Source organism: Papio anubis, chromosome 1 (assembly GCF_008728515.1).
Source record: "Papio anubis isolate 15944 chromosome 1, Panubis1.0, whole genome shotgun sequence".
NCBI lineage: Eukaryota > Metazoa > Chordata > Mammalia > Primates > Cercopithecidae > Papio > Papio anubis.
This window is the reverse complement of record NC_044976.1, coordinates 216,183,591-216,204,246: the sequence shown is the minus strand read 5'-3', so window position 1 is coordinate 216,204,246 and position 20,656 is coordinate 216,183,591. Positions and strand designations below refer to the sequence as shown.

Below are 20,656 nucleotides of genomic sequence, written 5' to 3'. Positions count from 1 at the left end.
GAAATAAGAAGAAGAAAGAGGTTTATTCTTGCTTGACAAGTTTAACTGAATAAAATGCCATCTAATCCTGGAAGTAAATGGTCCTAGTTATCAAGAAATCATCTGCTAATAAAATAGCCTAAAGATAAATTGAAAAAGTGGCCAGGCACAGTGGCTCACACCTGTAATCCCAGAACTTTGGGAGGCCGAGGCAGGCGGATCACTTGAGGTCAGGAGTTTGAGACCAGCCTGGCCAACATGGTGAAATCCCATCTCGACTAAAAATACAAAAATTAGCCGGGCATGATGGCGCACACCTGTAATCCCAGCTACTTAGGAGGCTGAGGCAGGAGAATGGTTTGAACCTCGGAGGTGGAGATTACAGTGAGCCAAGATCACGCCACTGCACTCCAGCCTGGGCGACAGAGTGAGACTGTCTCAAAAACAAAAAGATAAATTGAGAAAATAAGATAACTGCACAAAAATACCTCGCACAGTGTGAATACATAAAGGCATGATGGAATTACAGAGGAATGTACGCTTACCTCTACCTGAAGACAAAAGGGAAAGTTTCATACAAGTGATTCCCTTGAGTTGAACCCTAAAGAAAAAATAAAAATTTTCCAGGAAAAAGAAAAATCTGGATACAGGAAAAAGTAAATGCAGAGGTGAAGAAAGAGAAGCTGTTCCTGTTACTTGAAGCAGGAATCAAATACACTGGAGTAGGAAGTGGAAAGAGATTAGTCTGGAAAGGCAGGCTACGGCCACATCAGGAAGGACAACATGTGCTATGCTAACAGGTTTCAACTTTATCCTTTCTAGTTTACTTGGCCTTCCTGGAGAATTTTAAACAGGATTGTAGTATAAGACTTACAGCACAGATGATACACTAAAGATGAGACATACAATACTAAAAAGGCAGAAATGACTGGATTTCCAGAGTAGCTGGGCTGGACATGGGGGCCAAGAACCCGTGGTACCACTGGCCAAAATTAAAAACAAACAGGAAGAAGAGAGTATGCAAAGGATAAGTTTGATACTGAACAGAGCAGATATTCTGAGCCTATATGACACTAGATTTCTCGTATTATCTGTTACTCAAACTCAAGGAATTAAAATAAAATTTTCATATGTAAAAGCTAATCCATCAGAATTCAGTCCCATTTCCAAAGAAGCATGACAAATCTTTCCCTTTGTGAAGAAGTAGATTAGAAGCACAAACTCCTCTGCTTTATTCATTCCTCGCAGCAAAAGATGCAGGAAGGAAATCGTTTCTTTCTTCCAGCCTTCGAGAAACAAGGGACACTTAAAAGACAGGGCAATGCAACAACTGACCTTTACAAATAGGTCAGATGGGCTGTCCTCTCACCTAACTCCAAGACCTCACGCCTCTTACTAAGAATGGCGGATAACACTGGAATTACAGGACTGGGAGAAGTGTGTGAAATTCTAGTTCCTAGCCTTCCATTAACCACATGAAATGAATGAAGAACTTTACTTTTCAGGCAGTATGGTGTCATGGAACAAAGGATTTCAAGGCAGTGGACCCAAGTTCACACCTGGAATCCATCACCTACTAACTATATGAATTTATTTATAAATCACTTAAATTGTCTACCAAATGAATAAAATACACACTTTAAACATATTTAAATAGAACTAAAGTTGAGATTAAAACATAAGTTGAAGCTCTATATTCTTTCTGCACCCAGTGGATTATCCTGGTTAATCCTTAGGGTTTGCACACATCCATTTTAAAACTCATTTGGAGCTTTCTCGGCCTGTCTCTGGATATTTCACTCCCAAATTTCTCAAGTTGGCCATGAGTCCACCTGCTTTAGAATCACCTGGGTCGCGTGCTGGTCACAGTCCCACTCCAGACCCCCAGAATCAGGCTTTCTGAGGTAGACTCCAGTAACTTGCATTTTAAATAAGCCTCACAGGTGACTCTTGTGTACTTCAAAGATGGAGAATCACTGACTTGGACATTCTCCCAGGAAATCTCACCTACTCTCCCAACTTCAATCAAATCTGTGCTGTGACCTCCAACCTCTACGTCTAGAGTTGCTCACTGAATGGGTTTCCCTCCCTGTGTTTTTTGTTAGAAAGGTGAGGACCAGTGACAGCACAGGACATGTGGCGTGAGTCACACATAAAACTAATTTCACTTTGCCTATATTTTCCTTTTATTTTCTCTTCACCCTGATTTTCTCACTTACTTATAAAACATCATATACAAACAATATATTATTTGTATTTTCCGTCTTGATGCAAGGTACCTAGCAGACACCTCAATTTCAACAAGTCTAAAACTGAATTCATCATCTCTCTCTCTAAACCTATTTTTCCTCCTCCACTTTCTAGCACATGCTTCAGTGTGTAGCCTCTAGGCCGGGTGTGGTGGCTCAAACCTGTATCTCAGCACTTTGGGAGGCTGAGGCAGAAGGATCGCTTTGAGACTCTGTCTCTCTAAGAAAAAAAATGTGTGTGTGTGTGTGTATATAAAAAATACGATGCTGAGGACTATATATATGCCATTTATATATTATATATATCTATAAATATATAATACATATGTTATATAATATATATCTATAAATATCTATATTATATTATATATCTATAAATATCTATAATATGTATTATATCTACATGTAATATAGATATATAATACATACAAGGACTATATATATATATATGGCATATATGTATAAACACATGGCCAGGCACAGTGGCTCACGTCTGTAATCCCAACACTTTGGGAGGCCAAGGCGAGTCAATCACTTGAGCTCAGGAGCTAGAGACCAGCCTGGGCCACAGGGCAAAACCCTGTCTCTACAAAAAATACAAAAAGTAGACAGATGTGATGGCATGAGCCTACAGTCCCCGCTACTTGCAGGGCTGAGGCGGGAAGATCACTTGAGCCCAGGAGGTTGACACAGCAGTGAGCTGTGTTCGTGCCACTGTACTCCAGCCTGGGCAACAAAGTGAGACCCCCATCTCAAAAAAATAAACATAAAAAACAAACTATAGCCTCTAGTTCAGCCTGCCTGGGTCCCACTTCTAACATCTTTCTGATGTGCTCAAATGAGGAAAGACTCTGAGACAAAACTGTGCAAACGGCTGAACAGCAGAGTGGCCTAGAATGTGGGCTTTAAAGTCAGGCCCGACTTACATCCAGGCTCTGCAGCCACTAGCTGTGTGACCTTGGGCAAGTCACTTTACCTAAGCACCAACCTCTTCAATCAAAGAATGGTGATGAAGACCACCACCCACTTCCCTGGGAGCTGTGAGGATGAAATAAGAGAATACAAAGAGCCTGGCGTGGGGCTAGGCACATGGCACTCAGATGTCTTCTTTTTTGTTATTATCAATGGCATTACTCCCCACATAATTCTCAGGTTAAAACCTGGAAGCAGGCTGGGTCATGCCTGTAATCCCAGCACTTTGGGAGGCCGAGGCAGGTGGATCACCTGAGGTCAGGAGTTCAAGACCAGCCTGGCCAATTTGGTGAAATCCCGTCTCTACTAAAAATACAAAAATTAGTTGGGCGTGGTGGCGTGAGCTTGTAGTTCCAGCTACTCAGAAGGCTGAGACGGGAGAATTGCTTGAACCCGGGAGGTGGAGGTTGCAGTGAGCCGAGATTGCGCCACTGCACTCCAGCCTGGGTGACAAAGCAAGACCCGTCAAAAAAAAGAAATCTGGAAGAAGTTTCTCACGCTACCTATCCTGGAAGTCACCAAGTTTTATCAATTCAGTCTCCTAAAAATATTTCAAATCAGTCTCCTCTCCCCTACACAATTATATCTTAGTTCAGACCCCATCAACACTCATCTAATTTACGACAAATAGGCCCTAACTGGTTACACTGCAGCCAGCTAGCCCCATCTCCAAATACATAACAAACTGTTATTCTAAAATAAAAATCTGATGTCACCTTTCCTCCTGCCTCACTCCTGTAACATATCCACTCTTAAAACCTGATAGACTGGATTAAGAAAATGTGGCACATAAACACCATGGAATACTATACAGCCATAAAAAAGGATGAGTTGACATCCTTTGCAGGGACATAGATGAAGCTGGAAACCATCATTCTGAGCAAACTATCACGAGGACAGAAAACCAAACACTGCATGTTCTCACTCATAGGTGGGAATTGAACAATGAGAACACATGGACACGGGGTGGGGAACATCACACACCAGGGCCTGTCATGGGGTTGGGGGTGGGGGTAGAGATAGCACTGGAGGAAATACCTAATGTAAGTGACGGGCTGATGGGTGCAGCAGGCCAGCATGGCACATGTATACCTATGTAATGAGCCTGCATGTTGTACACATGTACCCTAGAACTTAAAGTATAATAAAAATAACAAAAACAACCTCTACAATATATAGTACAAAGTCCAAACTTCTTAGCATGTCACAGAAAGTCCTTAGCATCATGTCATACCACAGTCCCTTAATTCTCATCTTCCAGCAGTTCTAAATTCCATGTAATTCCCCAAGCATGCTGCTTCTCCATACCCAGTGTGCTTGCTTCCACTGCCTGGAGCATCCTCCCTCCGTTCTGCCAGGCCAACTCCCAGCTCCTCCAGGCTCTGCGTCACAGCCACAGGCTCGCTCTCAGTCTGCCCATTCCTTACTTTTACTGCATTTTGTCACATTTGGCCCACTTCTTTGAGTAATCTGGAGTTGAGCCTTCTCACTTATTCCTATTTTATGAACTTGATAGATTTTTCTCCACTTCGTACCCTGTGCTTGTCTGAGATAGGTGAACACAGTCAGAGCAGCAATCCTTCATCTCGGGGAGATCCTTCTCCTGTGAGGCCAATTAGCTTAGAGGTCAGAACTGCAATCCTGCTCTCCATGCTCCATCTTCTTCTGTTTTTTTTTTTTTGAGCCGGAGTTTCATTCCTGTTGCCCAGGCTGGAGTACAATGGCGTAATCTCGGCTCACTATAACTTCCGCCTCCCGGGTTCAAGCGATTCTCTTGCCTCAGCCTCCCGAGTAGCCGGGATTATAGGCACACACCACCATGTCCAGCTAATTTTTTGTATTTTTAGTAGAGACAGGGTTTCACTATGTTGGCCAGGCTGGTCTCAAACTCCTTACCTCAAGTGATCTGCCTGCCTCGGCCTCCCAAAGTGCTGGGATTCCAGGCGTGAGCCACTGCGCCCGGCCCTCAAAGCTCCATCTTCTAACCCAGTGGTCTCCCAAGTAGTCTTCCCCAAGGGAAGCACAGAATGATCCACTGAGGGTGGAAGTAAATATTAGAACTTTCATTCACGTTAATGTTTACAAAAAACACAAAGAAAAACATGACGTTCTATTAACAGTTACCATATGGACTGACCACGAGACATTCCCTGGGCCACGTTAAGTGCTCATGTGTTGAAGGCAGGACACAGCAGGTATCCTGAGGGGGTTGTGGGAGAGTTTCCATCACACAAAGGGGGCCTCAGCACCACTCTGCATTTGGTCATTTTCACTTTACTGCAACCTAATGCCTGAATGAGGATACTGAGGTTCTAAAGCTTGAACACTGAAGCCTCAGGCATTTAGAGTGGGGGGGATAAAGATGCAAAGGAGGAGACTAGGACTTCCAGGGTGAAGCTGGTGGACAGGAGGAAAACTACGAGAAGATGACAATGCAGAAGCCAAGCAAAGAAAGGAGAAAGTGGTCACCTGGATCAAGCCGAAAGCTTTCAGATGAGGACTGGATTTGACAGGATGGGACTTTAGCAGAGTACTTTCACTGGAGGAGGGAGGAGGAGAGAGGAGGGAGGAAAACAAAAGCCCAACAGGAGTTGTTTGAGGAGGAGGTGAAGCAGCAGAGATAGTGAGTCGTGAGAATTCTTTCAAGGAGGTTGCTCAAAGGGGGCCACAACAAATAGAGTAGTTGGAAGGGTATGTGGAATCAAGAAGCTTTTCTTTAAAGATGGGAGATATCACATATTTAAATGCTGATGGAAATAATCCAGTAAAGAGGAGAAATCCGAGAAAAAGATAATGTGTAACTGTAAACATGAAGTGTTGAGGCAAGTCAGGAACCCCAAACAGATGGACCCGCTGAAGCCGTGGCAGAAGAACATAAACTGTGAAGATTTCATGGACATTTATTAGTTCCCCAAATTAATACTTTTATAATTTCTTATGCCTGTCTTTACTGTCATCTCTGAACATAAATTGTGAAGATTTCATGGACATTTATCACTTCCCGAATCAATATTCTTGTGATTTCCTATGCCTGTCTTTAATCTCTTAATCCCGTCATCTTCCTAAGCTGAGGATGTATGTTGCCTCAGGGCCCTATGATGATTGTGTTATCTGTACAAATTGTTTGTAAAACATGTGTGTTTGAATAATATGAAATCTGGGCATCCTAAAAAAGGAACAGGATAACAGCGATTTTCAGGGAACAAGGGAGATAACCATAAGGTCTGATGCCTGTGGGGCCAGGCAGAACAGAGTCATATTTCTCTTCTTGCAGAAAGCGAACAGGAGAAATATCACTGACTTATTTTCCCAGTAAGGAATAACCCTGGGAAGGGAATGCATTCCCAGGGGGAGGTCTCTGAAATGGCTGCTCTGGGAGTGTCTGTCTTACGCCGCTGAAGAAAGGGATGAAATACGCCCTGGTCTCCTGCAGCGCTCTCAGGCTTGCTAGGATTAGGAAATTCCAGCCTGGCGAATTCTAGTCAGACCGGTTGTCTGCTCTCGAACCGTTTCCTGTTAAGATGTTTATCAATGATAATGCGTGCCCAGAGGGACATGGAACCTCATCAGTAATTCTAATTTTGCCCTGGCCTTGTGATCTTGCTCTGCCATTTGCCTTGTGATATTCTATTGCCTTTTGAAGCATGTGATCTCTATGACCCACTCCCTATTTGTACACTCCCTCCCCTTTTGAAATCCCTAATGAAAACTTGCTGGTTTTGCAGCTCAAAGGGCATCACAGAACCTGCTGACACGTTATGTCACCCCCAGAGGCCCAGCTGTAAAATTTCTCACTTTGTATTCTTTCTCTTTATTTCTCAGACTGGCCGACACTTAGGAAAAATAGAAAAGAATCTACGTTGAAATACTGTGGGCTGGTTCCCCCGATATCTGGCACTCAGCGTGTGTTTTTCTTTTTCCCAAGCGCATGTGGGAACCTGATTCCCTTTGGTAGGTGCGGAGAAACATCATCAGTTCGGTCCACAGAAATGCTTGTTCTGTTCCCTGACGAGTGGTGAGTCTGTCTGTGTATTGTCCGGGTTAACTATGGGTCACATGGAGTCTAAACATTATACTTATCTCTTCTATATTAAGCTCCGGTTAAAACAGAAAAGGGTTCGAATGCCCATGGAAAATATGGCCACTCTATTCAGGGCAGTAGAAACATACTGTCTTTGGTTTCCTGAAAAAGGAAACTCAGATGTACACCTGTTAAAACGGTGGTGTCCGAGTAACCATGGAAAATATTTTCCTGAAAAAGGAACCTTAGATGTAGAACTATGGGATCGTGTTGGTGCAACATTCCAGGAACTGGTCTTGACAGAGAATTTTGTTCCCGTCACTGTCTGGGGTGACTGGGCCTTGGTACGTGCTGTCCTAATGACATACCAATTCTGTGACCCCCTGCAGTTACCACAGTTTTCTGAATCTGATGACCCTCCACCTCTTCCTCAACCTTCCTCTCCCACATGGCCTTTGTTATCTGACCAGCCTCTCCCTTCGCCTACTCCTCCCCCACCTAACGATACTGAGAATTCATTATCTAATTCCAGTGACTTTGGTTTAATGTCACCCCTTGATGATCTCGTTTCTTTTCACGAAGAGCCGGTACTTTTAGCTCCCACGGCTCCGACTCAGACAGCCCGGGACCACATATATGCTGATTCTTCTCTTTTCAAACCTCTGGAGCCAGCTAATAGCTCCGGGACCAAACTACAATTTACCTATAATTCTGCAGGCCTCCCCCATCCATTGTAACCCCTCACCCTTCAGTCGTTTCAGTTTCCCAACCAGTCACTCTGCCATCCACTCAGCCAGCTTCCTATGCCCTTTTCCACACATGGACACCAGTAATCACCAGTATACTTCTGCTCCTTCTGCTCCCCCAATGCCCTTTCCTCACACTCTCATACTGGTCTGACCCCCTCACCCTCAGTTTCCCTTACCTACACATGCTTTTCCTGTCATTTCTATGCTAACTCCATCTCGGATACCTACTCTTAAAACTTCAATGCAACGCTTATTATGCCAAAACAAAACAAAACAAAAGTGGATAGATGTGTGGGCTTATCTGGTCACGCTAGAACCTCCTGACACCCAAGGGGTACAAATGTGTCATTATGTACCTCTCAGTCTTACCTTTTAAAAAGAATTTACGGATGTTTCTACTCCGTATGGTCTTACTTCTCCGTTAAAATGGTATTACAAACTTTTTGTACTGAGGTCACTTTGCTTCTCTTACACAGGGACCTTTTGGCAAAAGCTGTTCTGACCCCATCTCAGCATTTACAATGCTGTACATGGTGGGCAGAGGAGGCCCGTCTGCAGGCTCAGCTACATCGGACTAATGGCATTCTAGTTACTCAGTCTCAGCTCACAGGCTCCGACAGCTTCTCTGATACTTACGCCCAATTAGTCTTTGATGCTCTCACCACAAAACACGTAACAAAGGTGTGTATGAGAGCTTGGGATAAATTATGAGCCCCCAGGCCAAGCTCCTGTTTCTTTCACTAGGGTTAAACAAGGTCACTATGAATTATACCCTGATGTTTTAGCTACATTACAAGATGCTGTTGAAAAACTTGTCTCTGATGAGCACACTCAAGGTATTCTCCTTCATATGTCAGCTTTTGAGAATGCGAACCATGAGTGTAAAATGGCCATGCGTTCTATCCAGTAACAAAATTTACCTGATCACGTGTTGCCTGCATATATTAAAGCTTAAATCTGACACAACTGTTTGTATTGAGAAGCGGCCACTCTCTAAAGAAAAACTGGAGGCTTTGACTCAATTGGTTTCTTAACAGTTACAACTTGGAAATGTGGAACCTTCTCTTTCCCCCTGGAATGCTCCTGTGTTTCTACTAAAAAAGAAAAAAAAAAAATCAGGCAAGTGGCAGATGGTAACCAATTTAAGGGCCATTAACGTTGTAATTAAACCTATGGGGGCCATCCAACCCAGCATGCCTGCCCCTACTTTAATACCTAAACATTGGCCTCCCATAGTTATTGATCTTAAAGATTTTTTTACTGTTACTTTACATAAATCAGATTGTGAAGAATTTGCCTTTACTGTACCATCTCTCAACAGTCAGGAGCCTGCAGGTCGTTGTCAATGGGAAGTACTTCCTCAGGAATGCCAAATAGCCCACCATCTGCCAGCTTTATGTTGGACAGGTGCTTTCACCAGTGTGAGCTCAATTTCCCCAGGCCTATATTCTTCATTATATTGATGATATCTTAATTGCTGCCCCCACTGATAAAGAATTAATAGACTGTTATCGAATTTTAAGCCGCCGTGTTACAGAGGCTGGATTACACATCGCTCAGGATAAAATTCAACAGACCACTCTTGTTCAACATTTAGGAATGGTGGTTGATAAACAATGTATTCAACCTCAGAAAGTTCAAATTAGGAGAAATTCTTTGAAAACTTTAAATGACTACCAAAAACTTCGGGGTAACATTATTTAAGACCTACTTCAGGCATTCCAACATATGCGCTAACTTGTTTTCTGTGCTGTGTGGAGATTCCAATCTCCGCAGTCCCAGCACTTTCACCCAAGGCTTCACTAGAACTGGAATTCGTAGAGGAAAGAATCCAGACTGCCCAGTTATCTAGAGGACAGCCGTCTCGCCTGTTCAGCTTCTGGTTTTCGCTTCATTACACTCCCCTACTGGGCTAATAGTTCAACATAATGATTTAGTAGAGTGGTGTTTTCTTCCTCATTCTGTGTCAAAAACTTTGTCTGTTTATCTGGACCAAATGGCCAGTCTAATTGGACAAGCTCGGTGTAGAATACTTAAAATTTCCAGATGTGATCTGAATTTAATTATAGTTCCTTTAAATCGGCTCGAAGTTCAAGCCGTTTTTCAACATTCCACATTGTGGCAAATTCACTTGACTGATTTTATTGGTGTTATTGACAATCATTATCCAAAAAAAAATTGATTTTATAAAAATGACATCTTGGGTGGTCCCTCGATTGACCAAAGATCAGCCGATTCCTGAGGCTGTTACACTGTTCACTGATGGCTCCAGCAATGGAAATGCTGGTTATGTGGGTCCTACAGACAAGCTTATTTCTACCCCTTATACCTCTGCTCAAAAGGCAGAGTTAATTCCTATAATCACTGCCTTACAGGATTTCCCCAAACCTTTAAATATTGTCTCTGATTCCGCTTAATGTGGGAAAGACGACATGCTTTGTTTCACCAGGAGATCATCAGTCCCCTTCCTGGGTGCCCACTAAAAGACTTAAACTTCATGTGAATGAAACCACAGGGAAAAGACGTCCGTGTCAGAGACCGCCCTCAGACGTGGTGAGATCTGTGCCAAGTCCTCAGAAGCAGGCACACCAAATCAAAATGGGTCTGGTTCAATCCTCCCTCATGGCAACGGAGACCCATCTAATTCATCCCACTTCTCCTAATTACCTTTCTTTTTCTCCTTACAAACCTAAAAATCTCACCATTTCTATTAGCCTGAAAAGAACATCCCTCTGCTCTTCTCTTCCTCCTTCAGCACTCAATCTTGCTTACAATAGGTTTTATTTAATGATTCTCCTTCTTATACTTTGTGTCTCACCAGTTTCCTCTCACACTGATTTACCTGCTACACAAAATTATTCTTATTGGGCTTATGTGCCTTTCCCTCCACTTATTCAACCTCTCACCTAGATGGATGCTCCTGCAGAAATCTACACTAACGATAGTGCATGGATGCCTGGAGCTACAGATGACCATTGCACCACTTAACCAGGAGAAGAAGGCACTGCATTTAATGTTACCATAGGTTACAAACACCCACTCAGTGCCTTGGACATGCACCTGGTTGTATCCATCTAGAAACTCAAGTCTGGGCTGCTTATCTTCCGGAGAAATCAGCTACAGAGGAACTGGGACATTCGGTCTTTGGCCTCTCCCTTTCTCCTTTAAGACAAATGAAAGGGGGAGTAAGGGAAGATACCCCATACTTTCAATATAAACCTGCAGGAAAACCATGTCCTAAAAATTTTGAGGGCCCATCTAAAACTTTAATTTGGAAAGACTATGTTAACTCACATGCAGTAGTATTTAAAAATGACTCATATGGTTTAGAAATAGACTGGGCACCAAAGAGCTATTTAAAAAACCATTGCTCCTCTGGTAGAAAAGAATGCCTGGAGGCTACTTGTTTTATTTCTTATCGGGAGAACGAGAATCATCCCTCTACTTTGCATAGGAGATTCAGCTCATTCTTTCCCTTAAAATGGGAAGATAAAGGCATTATCACCCCAGGCTTCATATGATATTCCCCATTCTGAGCCCGAACTTTGGAAATTGGCTATTGCCATGTCTGGACTGCGACTACGGGAAGGGGAAACTCTTCTGTCTGTTGTCCCCGCTATTGTCCCCCCCATCTCCGTATCAATGTGGATTCAGACATTCTGCTTTGCTTACCTCCAACCTGACTGTTCCCATACAGAGCTGTGTTAAGCCTCCTTACATGCTGTTAGTGGGAAATATCAGAATTTGGACAAACAAACCGTCCAATGCATTAATTGTCATTTATACACTTGCATTAACTCCCGTTCTGACTCCAGGAAAAGTGTAATGTTGGTTTGAGCTCGAGAAGGAATCTGGATTCCAGTAACTTTGCCCAGACCTTGGGAATCTTCCTCCTCGATACGTTTAATTAATGAAGTATTACAGCAAATTCTAAAAAGATCTAAGAGTTTGTTTTCACTTTAATCGCTGTGATCATGGGCCTAATTACAGTCACTGCGCTAGCAACCACTGCTTGAATGGCGTTACGTCAATCTATTCAAACAGCTCATTTTGTTAATGACTGGCAAGCCAATTCCACCCAAATGTAGAATCCTCAACAAGGCACTGATCAAAAATTGGCTAATCAAATTAATGATTTAAGACAGTCTGTTAAGTGGCTTGGAGATCAGGCAGTGAGTCTCGAACACCGCATGCAAACGCAGTGTGACTGGAATACCTCTGGGGCCCAGCTGTGAAATTTCTCTCTTTGTACTCTTTCTCTTTATTTCTCAGACCAGCCGACACTTACGGAAAATAGAAAAGAACCTATGTTGAAATATTGGGGGCTGGTTCCCCCGATAATAAAGTCTTTGAAAACTGTGTCCAATAGGAAGAGGACCAGTTTTTCCTTGGAACAAGAGATACGGCAGACTACAGGGTACGATGCGGATTGGCCGACAGCTAGGTAGGTAGATAGATCTGGTGGTAGGAAGATGAAGAAAGAAATTCTGTTATTAACCAGCTTCTATTTTCATAGTTAAAAAAAAAAGAAAAAAAAATCCGATAAGAACAAGGAAAGAGAGATGGGATACTAAAAGTGCAAGGAAAACAAGTTGTGAGCTACTTCAGAGAGCAGGAGAGAGAATTCCTGAGAATTCCTGAGCAGAGCTGCTGGAGGTGCTGAGCACCACACGAGGTTTGTAAACACATATTTGAAGGGTGATCAGTTAGCATGGGGATATACTTTTCTCCAGCCACATTGGGTTACTCACGTTCAGGTGAAGAGAAGGTAAGCAGAATAACCAGGGCTGGGATTTTTCCAGAGTACTGAGGAGAAAAAGGCAAGGGAGATGGATGAGGGCCTCCATTACAGAGTGGAGCAGTGGACCTCATGGATGGAATCTAAGCTAGTTAAGAATGAGATGAATCTAAATCCACAACATTTTTATTTAATAGCAATTCACAAACCCTTTTGCTCTCAATTAAAAAGTATTAATATTTTAGAAGTTTAATTTTTAAACATCTTGCCAACTGTGATGGCTTCTTCAGATCACTAAATGTCACCAACATTCACCTTGTTACACAGGCCAAAAGTCTGATGGCCTGTGACTTGACTTTTTCATACTCAGTACAACAGCAAAAGCTGTTCTCCTTTGAAAATATACTCTGAACCTAACGACTTCTCAGCACCTCTACCACTACTACCCCAGGGTTTGTGCTTGGACCTTTCCATTGCTCATCCCTTGTTATCTATTTTTTCAATCAGAAGCCAAAGAACTTCAAATTTAAATCAGATGAAGCCCTTCCTTTCAACCATTCAATGCCTCTTGGTCACACTTGGAAGAAAAACCCACGTCCTGACCACGGCCGGTAAGATCCTACACGACCCAGCTCCTGGGTTTCCCTCTGATCCACTCTCCACCTCTCTGCCCTGCCCAGCCACACTGGCCTCTGTCACACTCTTCAGTCTTGCCAAGCACACTTGCATCTCAGGACCTTTGTGCCTGCTCTCCCTGGAAAAGCCTCTCCTCAAAAGGTTCATGCAATTTGCTCTCATTTCATTCAGATCTTGGTTCATATGTCAATTCCTCACAGAAACCTTCCCTGACCATCTATCTAAAAACACCGACATGCCAACACCTTTTCTCCTTTCTCGGCTTCACTCTTCTTCAAAGCACTTTTCATTACCTCCTATTACAATCCTATTTTTCTGTCTTCCCCACAAGAATGTAATCTCCATGAGGGATTTTCTGTTTCGGTCACCATTGTGTCCCACGTGCCTGCAATAATGCATTTTACATACAGTAAGTATCAATAAATATTCATTCAATAAATGAGTCCTTTTTATTCTTTTTGTGCATTTAAAAAATATATTTACCCAGTAATATAAGAATATAATTTATAAATAAAAAATATACCAGGGATACACACTGAAGGAGCAGACAGTAAAAAGGAAAGAAAATTCTGATAATCACAGATGTAACCAATCAACAAGCCAGTACACATGCCCTAAGGATAGGGTCATAGAGAGCCTGTCAATCTCTCTCAGGAGACTTTGGTAATCTCCATTTGCTCCTCGCAAGAAGGAAAAACTCCCCATATGGGGTTAAGGCCTTCAACCAACAATTCTGTCCTCTGCCCTTATGTTCCTCTGGAATAGTTTGCTAGAAATGAATGGATTGTTTGTTCTGATACAAAGAAGGGTTGATTACTTACTGGTCCTACGCAATTGAGGACAACTGTTGCCTGTTTAGCCATTTCATCAAGCGAGGCTGGATTAGCGATATCACAAATGATGATTCCAACTTCAGACGACAGTGTTGGTCTTCCTAAAATAAGAAACAAATGAAGTAAAGAAAATTCCGGTAGAGGATTACATCTTGCTTGTCTTCTTTGTATAGTAATCAGTGACCAGCAAATTAGTAAATACACTGATACACTGAAAGCTAGCTCTCCCGTTTAGACAAAAGATAAAACTGTTTTTAATCAGGTAATAAAAAAGGAAAAGGTTATGAGGAAAACTGAGTTAACACTAAGCGTTACTAAAAACCTGACCTTTAAAAAAAAATCTAATAAAAGCGTTGTGTAAATAACAACCCTGTGTAACACGACAATTTAACGATCAAGTTTAAATGCTGATCAGATAACTATCCAGACTTCCTCTCCAACAAGAAATTTATGTCATAAAAATAGTTTCTTGGCCAGGGGCAGCGGCTCAGCACTTTGGGAGGCCAAGGACTTCTCGAGCTCAGGAATTCCAGACCAGCTTGGGCAACATAGCAAGACCTTGTCTCTACTAATAAAAAAAAAAAAAAAAATTATCTGACATGGTGGCATACGCCTGTAGTCCCAGCTACTCAGGAGGCTGAGGTGGCAGAATCACTTAGACACAGAGGTCCAGGCTGCAGCGAGCTGTGATCACGCCACTGCACTCCAGCCTGGGTAGCAGAATGACACCTTGTCTTTAAAAAAATAAAGTTCCTCATCAACTACTAAACAATCACTATGCATGATTTAGTTGTAGGTGATGGAGAGTCTCGGACTGACTGTTAACATCAAAACCATTAGGGCCAGGTGTGGTGGCTCACGCCTGTAATCCCAGCACTTTGGCAGGCTGAGACGGGCGGATCACGAGGTCAGCAGATCGAAACCATCCTGGCTAACACGGTGAAACCCCGTCTCTACTAAAAATACAAAAAATTAGCCGGGCGTGGTGGCGGGCGCCTGTAGACCCAGCTACTCGGCAGGCTGAGGCAGGAGAATGGCAAAAAAACAAAAAACAAACAAACAAACAAAATTAGAACTCTGAGGTGAAAAGCACACGCTACATAAACACACAGGCTCATAAGAAAATAATTGGAATTAACTGGCTCAACTAAGTGATGCAGGTTTCAATAGGTGAAGGTATATCCCCCACAATAAAACTGGATTTGCGCATTATATATGGTAAGTGACTAGGCTGTACCGGTACCATCTTGCTGAGCCGGAAAAAGAAATGGAAGCATATAATTTAATAGTGAAATTACTTCTCTTGGAAAAATAACGACCAAAAAGCTCTTTGGTCAGAATTACGTGTCGGTAGTATCAGCATCAAAAGCTGTAGGAGAGTCCAGCCTACGTGGTGTCTTCTGTACATAACCACGAACAAAAAGCACTCCGAGCAGGGCATTGTACGAAAGTAGATTAAACAGAAAGAATGTAGTATTTCCAGAACTCTAACGGGTGTCTGTGTAAGGGAAATCTACGGTGGGGAGTTAATAGCCAAATTTAAAGGCTACGGAGTCGTAAGTCAGATATCTCCCCAGCCATGAAGGCAGCAGGATCCCTGCGTCTGTCTCCTCTCGGTCCCATCCTGCACCCCAGACTCGGGACAGGTCTCAGCAAGGACAAGGTCACTCAATAAATAGACGCTACCTGAATGCTTAGAGAATCAATGAATATATGCTACCTGAATGCTTAGAATAAGTAAGCGTCTAAACCAGAAATACACACTTTTTATTCTCTGAAGAGGAATACTGCTGGAGTATTCTTACACACAAAAAAGAAACTAAAACAGAATAGCCACAAAGACACTGTCAATACAACTCTTAAGTTTGCTCTCCTGTCCTCAAAACACGAGGCAAAGGGAGACTCCGATCTCCAAGAGACCAAAGCCCTCCCCTCCTCTCCGACCAAATATTAAGAAACCCGCAGACTCAACAGGTGCCCCTGCTGCGGGGCAGGATGAAGCAGAGAGAGGGGCAACTCAAGTTCTTGGCCATTTCGCCAGGGGAACTCCCCAAACTGAGACAGACATGCAAAAGCGGGAAACAGGAGGAAGTGAGTGTGTGTGTGTGTGTGTGTGTATTCAGTGTGTATCCCTGGTGTGTGTATATACACACACACACACACACGTATATAGTTAAGGAGGTGGAACAAAGCTGTGGCAATACTTGAAACATCCCTCCCTCTCCTCTTCCTGTCCTCACGCAGGGCTCGGGGACACGCACCCCTGCGGAGAAACGCTGGTTTGGGGCGACGCGGGGTCCCCGGCCCAGCCACCGCGCAGCCCCGTCCCGCCCGCCCCTTTACCCAGCTTCAGGGCCGCCTTCTCCAGCACCCGCTGCAGCTTCTCCCGGGAGCGGCCCGCCACCGCCCAGGGCAGGCGGGAGCTCCGCTCCGGGTCCACCTGCTCCCGGGCCACCTCCTCGGTCACGAACTGGCCGGTGAAGCCAGAGGCGCCGAACACCACCAGGTGGAAAGGCCTCTGCTCGGTCGCCATGACGAGTCCACTGCGAGCCCAGGCCCGGGGCGCGCTGAGTCCACGGCGCCTGCGCCTCCGGCAGCGACCCCAGTACCCGGCGCAGCAACCGCCGCGTCGCCGCCGCCAGCGCGCCGCGCTCCCTTCACCCCGCGCGCGCCGCCGCGCCAGGGCCGCGCCCAGGCCCACGCCGTCTGGCGCCGGAGCCGCAGAGCAGCCGCTTGCCCGGGGAGCCTCGGACGGGAGGCTTCCTTGGGCGGTGGCTCTGGCTGCCAGTCCGCTTCCAAGCCTGGCAGGCGCCCGCCGCGGCCCATAGTTCCCTCCTGCCGTTTTTCCCGCACGGCTCTGGCCGCCCCGCGCAGCGCATCTTCCCGCCCTGCTGGAAGCTGGAGGCGGCAGCCGTTTCTTCTTGTTGCACGTGGGCGTGGCGCAAAGAGAGAGCGAGAAAACCTGCCGGTGGCCCACGCCAAGAACCTTTGAGCTGCTTTACTTGCTTTTCTTCCTTTTTTTCCCTTTCTTTTTCCTTTTCTTTTTTTGAGACGGAGTCTCACTCTGTCGCCCAGGCTGCACTGCGGTGGCGCGATCTCCGCACACTGCAACCTCCGCCTCCCGGGTTCAAGCAATTCTCCTGCCTCAGGCTCCTGAGTAGCTGGGATTACAGGCACGCGCCCCCAGGCCTGGCTAATTTTTGTGTTTTTAGTAGAGATGGGGTTTCCCCTTGTTGACCAGGCTGGTCTCCAACTCCTGACCTCAGGTGATCCAGCCACCTCGACCTCCCAAAGTGCTGGGATTACAGGCATGAGCCACTGCACCCAGCCCATTCCTGATTTTTAAAAACTCTCATTAAAATAGGAATAAATGGATGCTTTAAAAAATTATGAAATATATTAGTCTTGCAAAAAAGGTACAGCCAATAACAAATATGTGCCCTCAACACAGCTTAAGAAAAATATTCCAGATAGCAAGGTTTCCAGGTATTCATTCCTGAATACATTTCCTTTCCTGTCCCCGAGGCGGCCACTTGCCTGAATTCAGTGTTTATTATTCCTATTCCTATCTTTCTGCTTGTTATATATGTATTTATAAATATAGTACAGTTTTGCATATTTTGCATATTTTGTAAATGTTAATCCTGCAACTTTCTTATTTGGTCATGATATCATGAACTTATTCCCAAATGATTCAGAATTTTAAAAAATGTCTGTGATACGTGTGTGGAGAGAGAGAGAAATACACCAAATTCTACAATGCTTTTGAACAATTTTGTATAGTGCTTTTGTACAATACAAAGAATGCTACAATAAAATTCTTGTGCATTTCTCCTGAAGCACCTGTGCGAAAGTATATCGAATATATGTCAGGAATGAAAATGGTTGGTGCTAGAATATTCACATTTGAGTTATCTCATTGCTCTTTAAAGCGCACGCAGGATACTCACTCTCAGCAGGATACTAGAATCCTCTTGCTTTACATCCTTGTCAGCACTTGGTATTCTCAAGCTTCATTCATGTCCATCTGGTGGGTATAAAGTAGTAAGAATTCAAGTATTTTACACACTTAACTATATACTAGGCACTAAGAATAAAGTACTGGGGATATGGCAACAAATAAAGCCCCTGCCCTCAAGAAGTTTACATTCTAGTGGAGTAAACAGTCGCTACAAAATAATCTTACAGAGCCGGGTACAGTGACACGCACCTTTGGTCCCAGCTACTTGGGAGGCTGAGGCAGGAGGATTGCTTGAACCTGGGAGTTGGAGGTTATAGTGAGCTACACTCCAGCCTGGGTGACAAAGTGAGACATTGTCTCTTAAAAGAAAAAAAAAAAGGCCGGGTGCAGTGGCTCAAGCCTGTAATCCAGCACTTTGGGAGGCCGAGACGGGCGGATCACGAGGTCAGGAGATCGAGACCATCCTGGCTAACCCGGTGAAACCGTGTCTCTACTAAAAAATACAAAAAACTAGCCGGGCGAGGTGGCAGGAGCCTGTAGTCCCAGCTACTCGGGAGGCTGAGGCAGGAGAACGGTGTAAACCCGGGAGGTGGAGCTTGCAGTGAGCTGCGATCCGGCCACTGCACTCCAGCCTGGGCGACAGTGCCAGACTTCGTCTCAAAAAAAAGAAAAGAAAAGAAAAAAAACCCTAAAACTAAAAACTATATATGTATATGTGTGTGTGTGTGTGTGTGTGTGTGTGTGTATTTTGGCAATAATGCTTGCCATGGTTTGGATGTTTAGCTCCCCCAAATCACATGTTGAAATGTAATCCCCAGCGCTGGAGATGGGGCCTGGTGGGAGATGTTTGGGTCATGGGGGTGGATCCCTCATGAATGGCTTGGTGCCATCCCCAGGATAATGAGTGAGTTCTCTCTGTATGAGTTCATACAACAGCTGCTCTTGTAGTTGAAAGAGCCTAACTCATCCTTCTCTCTCTCGCTCCCTCTCTCACCATGTGATACATTAGCTCCACTTCACCTTCGGCCACCACTGGAAGCTTCCTGAGGCCTCACCAGAAGCACATGCTGACACTATGCTTTATGTACTTCCTGCAGAACCATAAGCCAAAAATAAAACCTTTTTTGAGATTGAGTTCACGTTTAGGTTGAGTGTAGTGGTTTGGATTCAGTTACTGTAGTTTTCGGCCTCCTGAACCACGCTTATCGCCTTCAGTTGGACTAGCTATCTCAGCCTCGCTAGTTTTTGTATTTAGAGACGGGTTTCACCCCTGTTAGCCAGGATGGTCTCGACGACCGCGGATCCGCCTCGGGCTCCCCGGCCTCCCAAAGTGCTGGGATTACAGGCTTGAGCCACCGCTACCGCCAAAACCTTTTTTCTTAATACCAACCAGCCTCGCCGCCGGGCGCCGTGGCTCAAGCCTGTAATCCCAGCACTTTGGGAGGCCGAGACGGGCGGATCACGCAGGTCAGGAGATCGAGACCATCCTGGCTGACACGGGTGAAACCCCATCTTTACTAAAAATACAAAACTTAGCCGGGCGTAGGTGGCGGCTTCTGTAGTCCCAGCTACTCGAGGCTGAGGCAGAATGGCGGAACTGGAGGCGGAGCTTGCAGTGAGCTGAGATCAGGCCACTGCACTCCAGCCTGGGCCACAGAGCGAGACTCCGTCTCAAAATAAATAAATAGATAAATAAATAAATAAATAAATAAACCAGCCTCAGGCATTCCTTTATAGCAACGCAAAAATTGACTAACATAATGGTCATTGCAGCATTGCTTTGTAATAACAAAAAGTAGAAACAAATGCAATGTCCTTTATCAGAGGAATTATGAAATAAATCATTGTGTCCTATTCATTCCATAGGAACTGTACAGCTATAAAGAACGAAGTATGACTATTCAGGTGGTTCTAGGTAAAAAATACACAACAACAACAAAAAAGAATGAAGTTGGCTGGACACAGAGACTCAACGCCTGTAATCCCAGCACTTTGGGAGCCCAAGGCAGGAAGATCACGAGTCCAGAAGTTTGAGACCAGCCTAGGCAATGTAGCAAGACCCCACCTCTTTTTTTTTTTTTTTTTTTGAGACGGAGTCTCGCTCTGCCGCCCAGGCTGGAGTGCAGTGGCCGGATCTCAGCTCACTGCAAGCTCCGCCTCCCGGGTTCACGCCATTCTCCTGCCTCAGCCTCCCGAGTAGCTGGGACTACAGGCGCCCAACACCTCGCCCGGCTAGTTTTTTGTATTTTTTAATAGAGACGGGGTTTCACCCTGTTAGCCAGGATGGTCTCAATCTCCTGACCTCGTGATCCGCCCGTCTCGGCCTCCCAAAGTGCTGGGATTACAGGCTTGAGCCACCGCGCCCGGCCAAGACCCCACCTCTTTAAAAAAAGTTTTTTATTTTATTTTATTTTAATTAGCTGGGTGTGGTGATGTGCCTCTGTAGTCCTAGCTACTTGGGAGGTTGAGGTGGGAAGATTCCTTGAGCCCAAGAGTTCGAGGTTATAGTAAATCATGA

At 44.6% G+C, this 20,656-nt stretch overlaps 1 protein-coding gene across 2 annotated transcripts in view; it reads right to left on the bottom strand.

The window, feature by feature from the left end:
* SCCPDH (saccharopine dehydrogenase (putative)) overlaps nucleotides 1–17,079 on the bottom strand; it is a 45,434-nt gene extending 28,355 nt beyond the window's left edge. Inside the window, exons 1-2 of one of the 2 annotated variants that reach the window (XM_003893665.3) lie at nucleotides 16,521–17,079; nucleotides 14,166–14,278 (exon numbers count right to left, since the gene is read on the bottom strand). In XM_003893665.3, the coding sequence (XP_003893714.2) occupies nucleotides 14,166–14,278; nucleotides 16,521–16,710 (303 nt within the window). In that variant the 5' untranslated portion in view covers nucleotides 16,711–17,079. The remainder of the gene's footprint in view (nucleotides 1–14,165; nucleotides 14,279–16,520) is intronic. The other variant, XM_009195838.3, reaches the window with a different exon arrangement.
* Nucleotides 17,080–20,656: the final 3,577 nt, after the last annotated feature.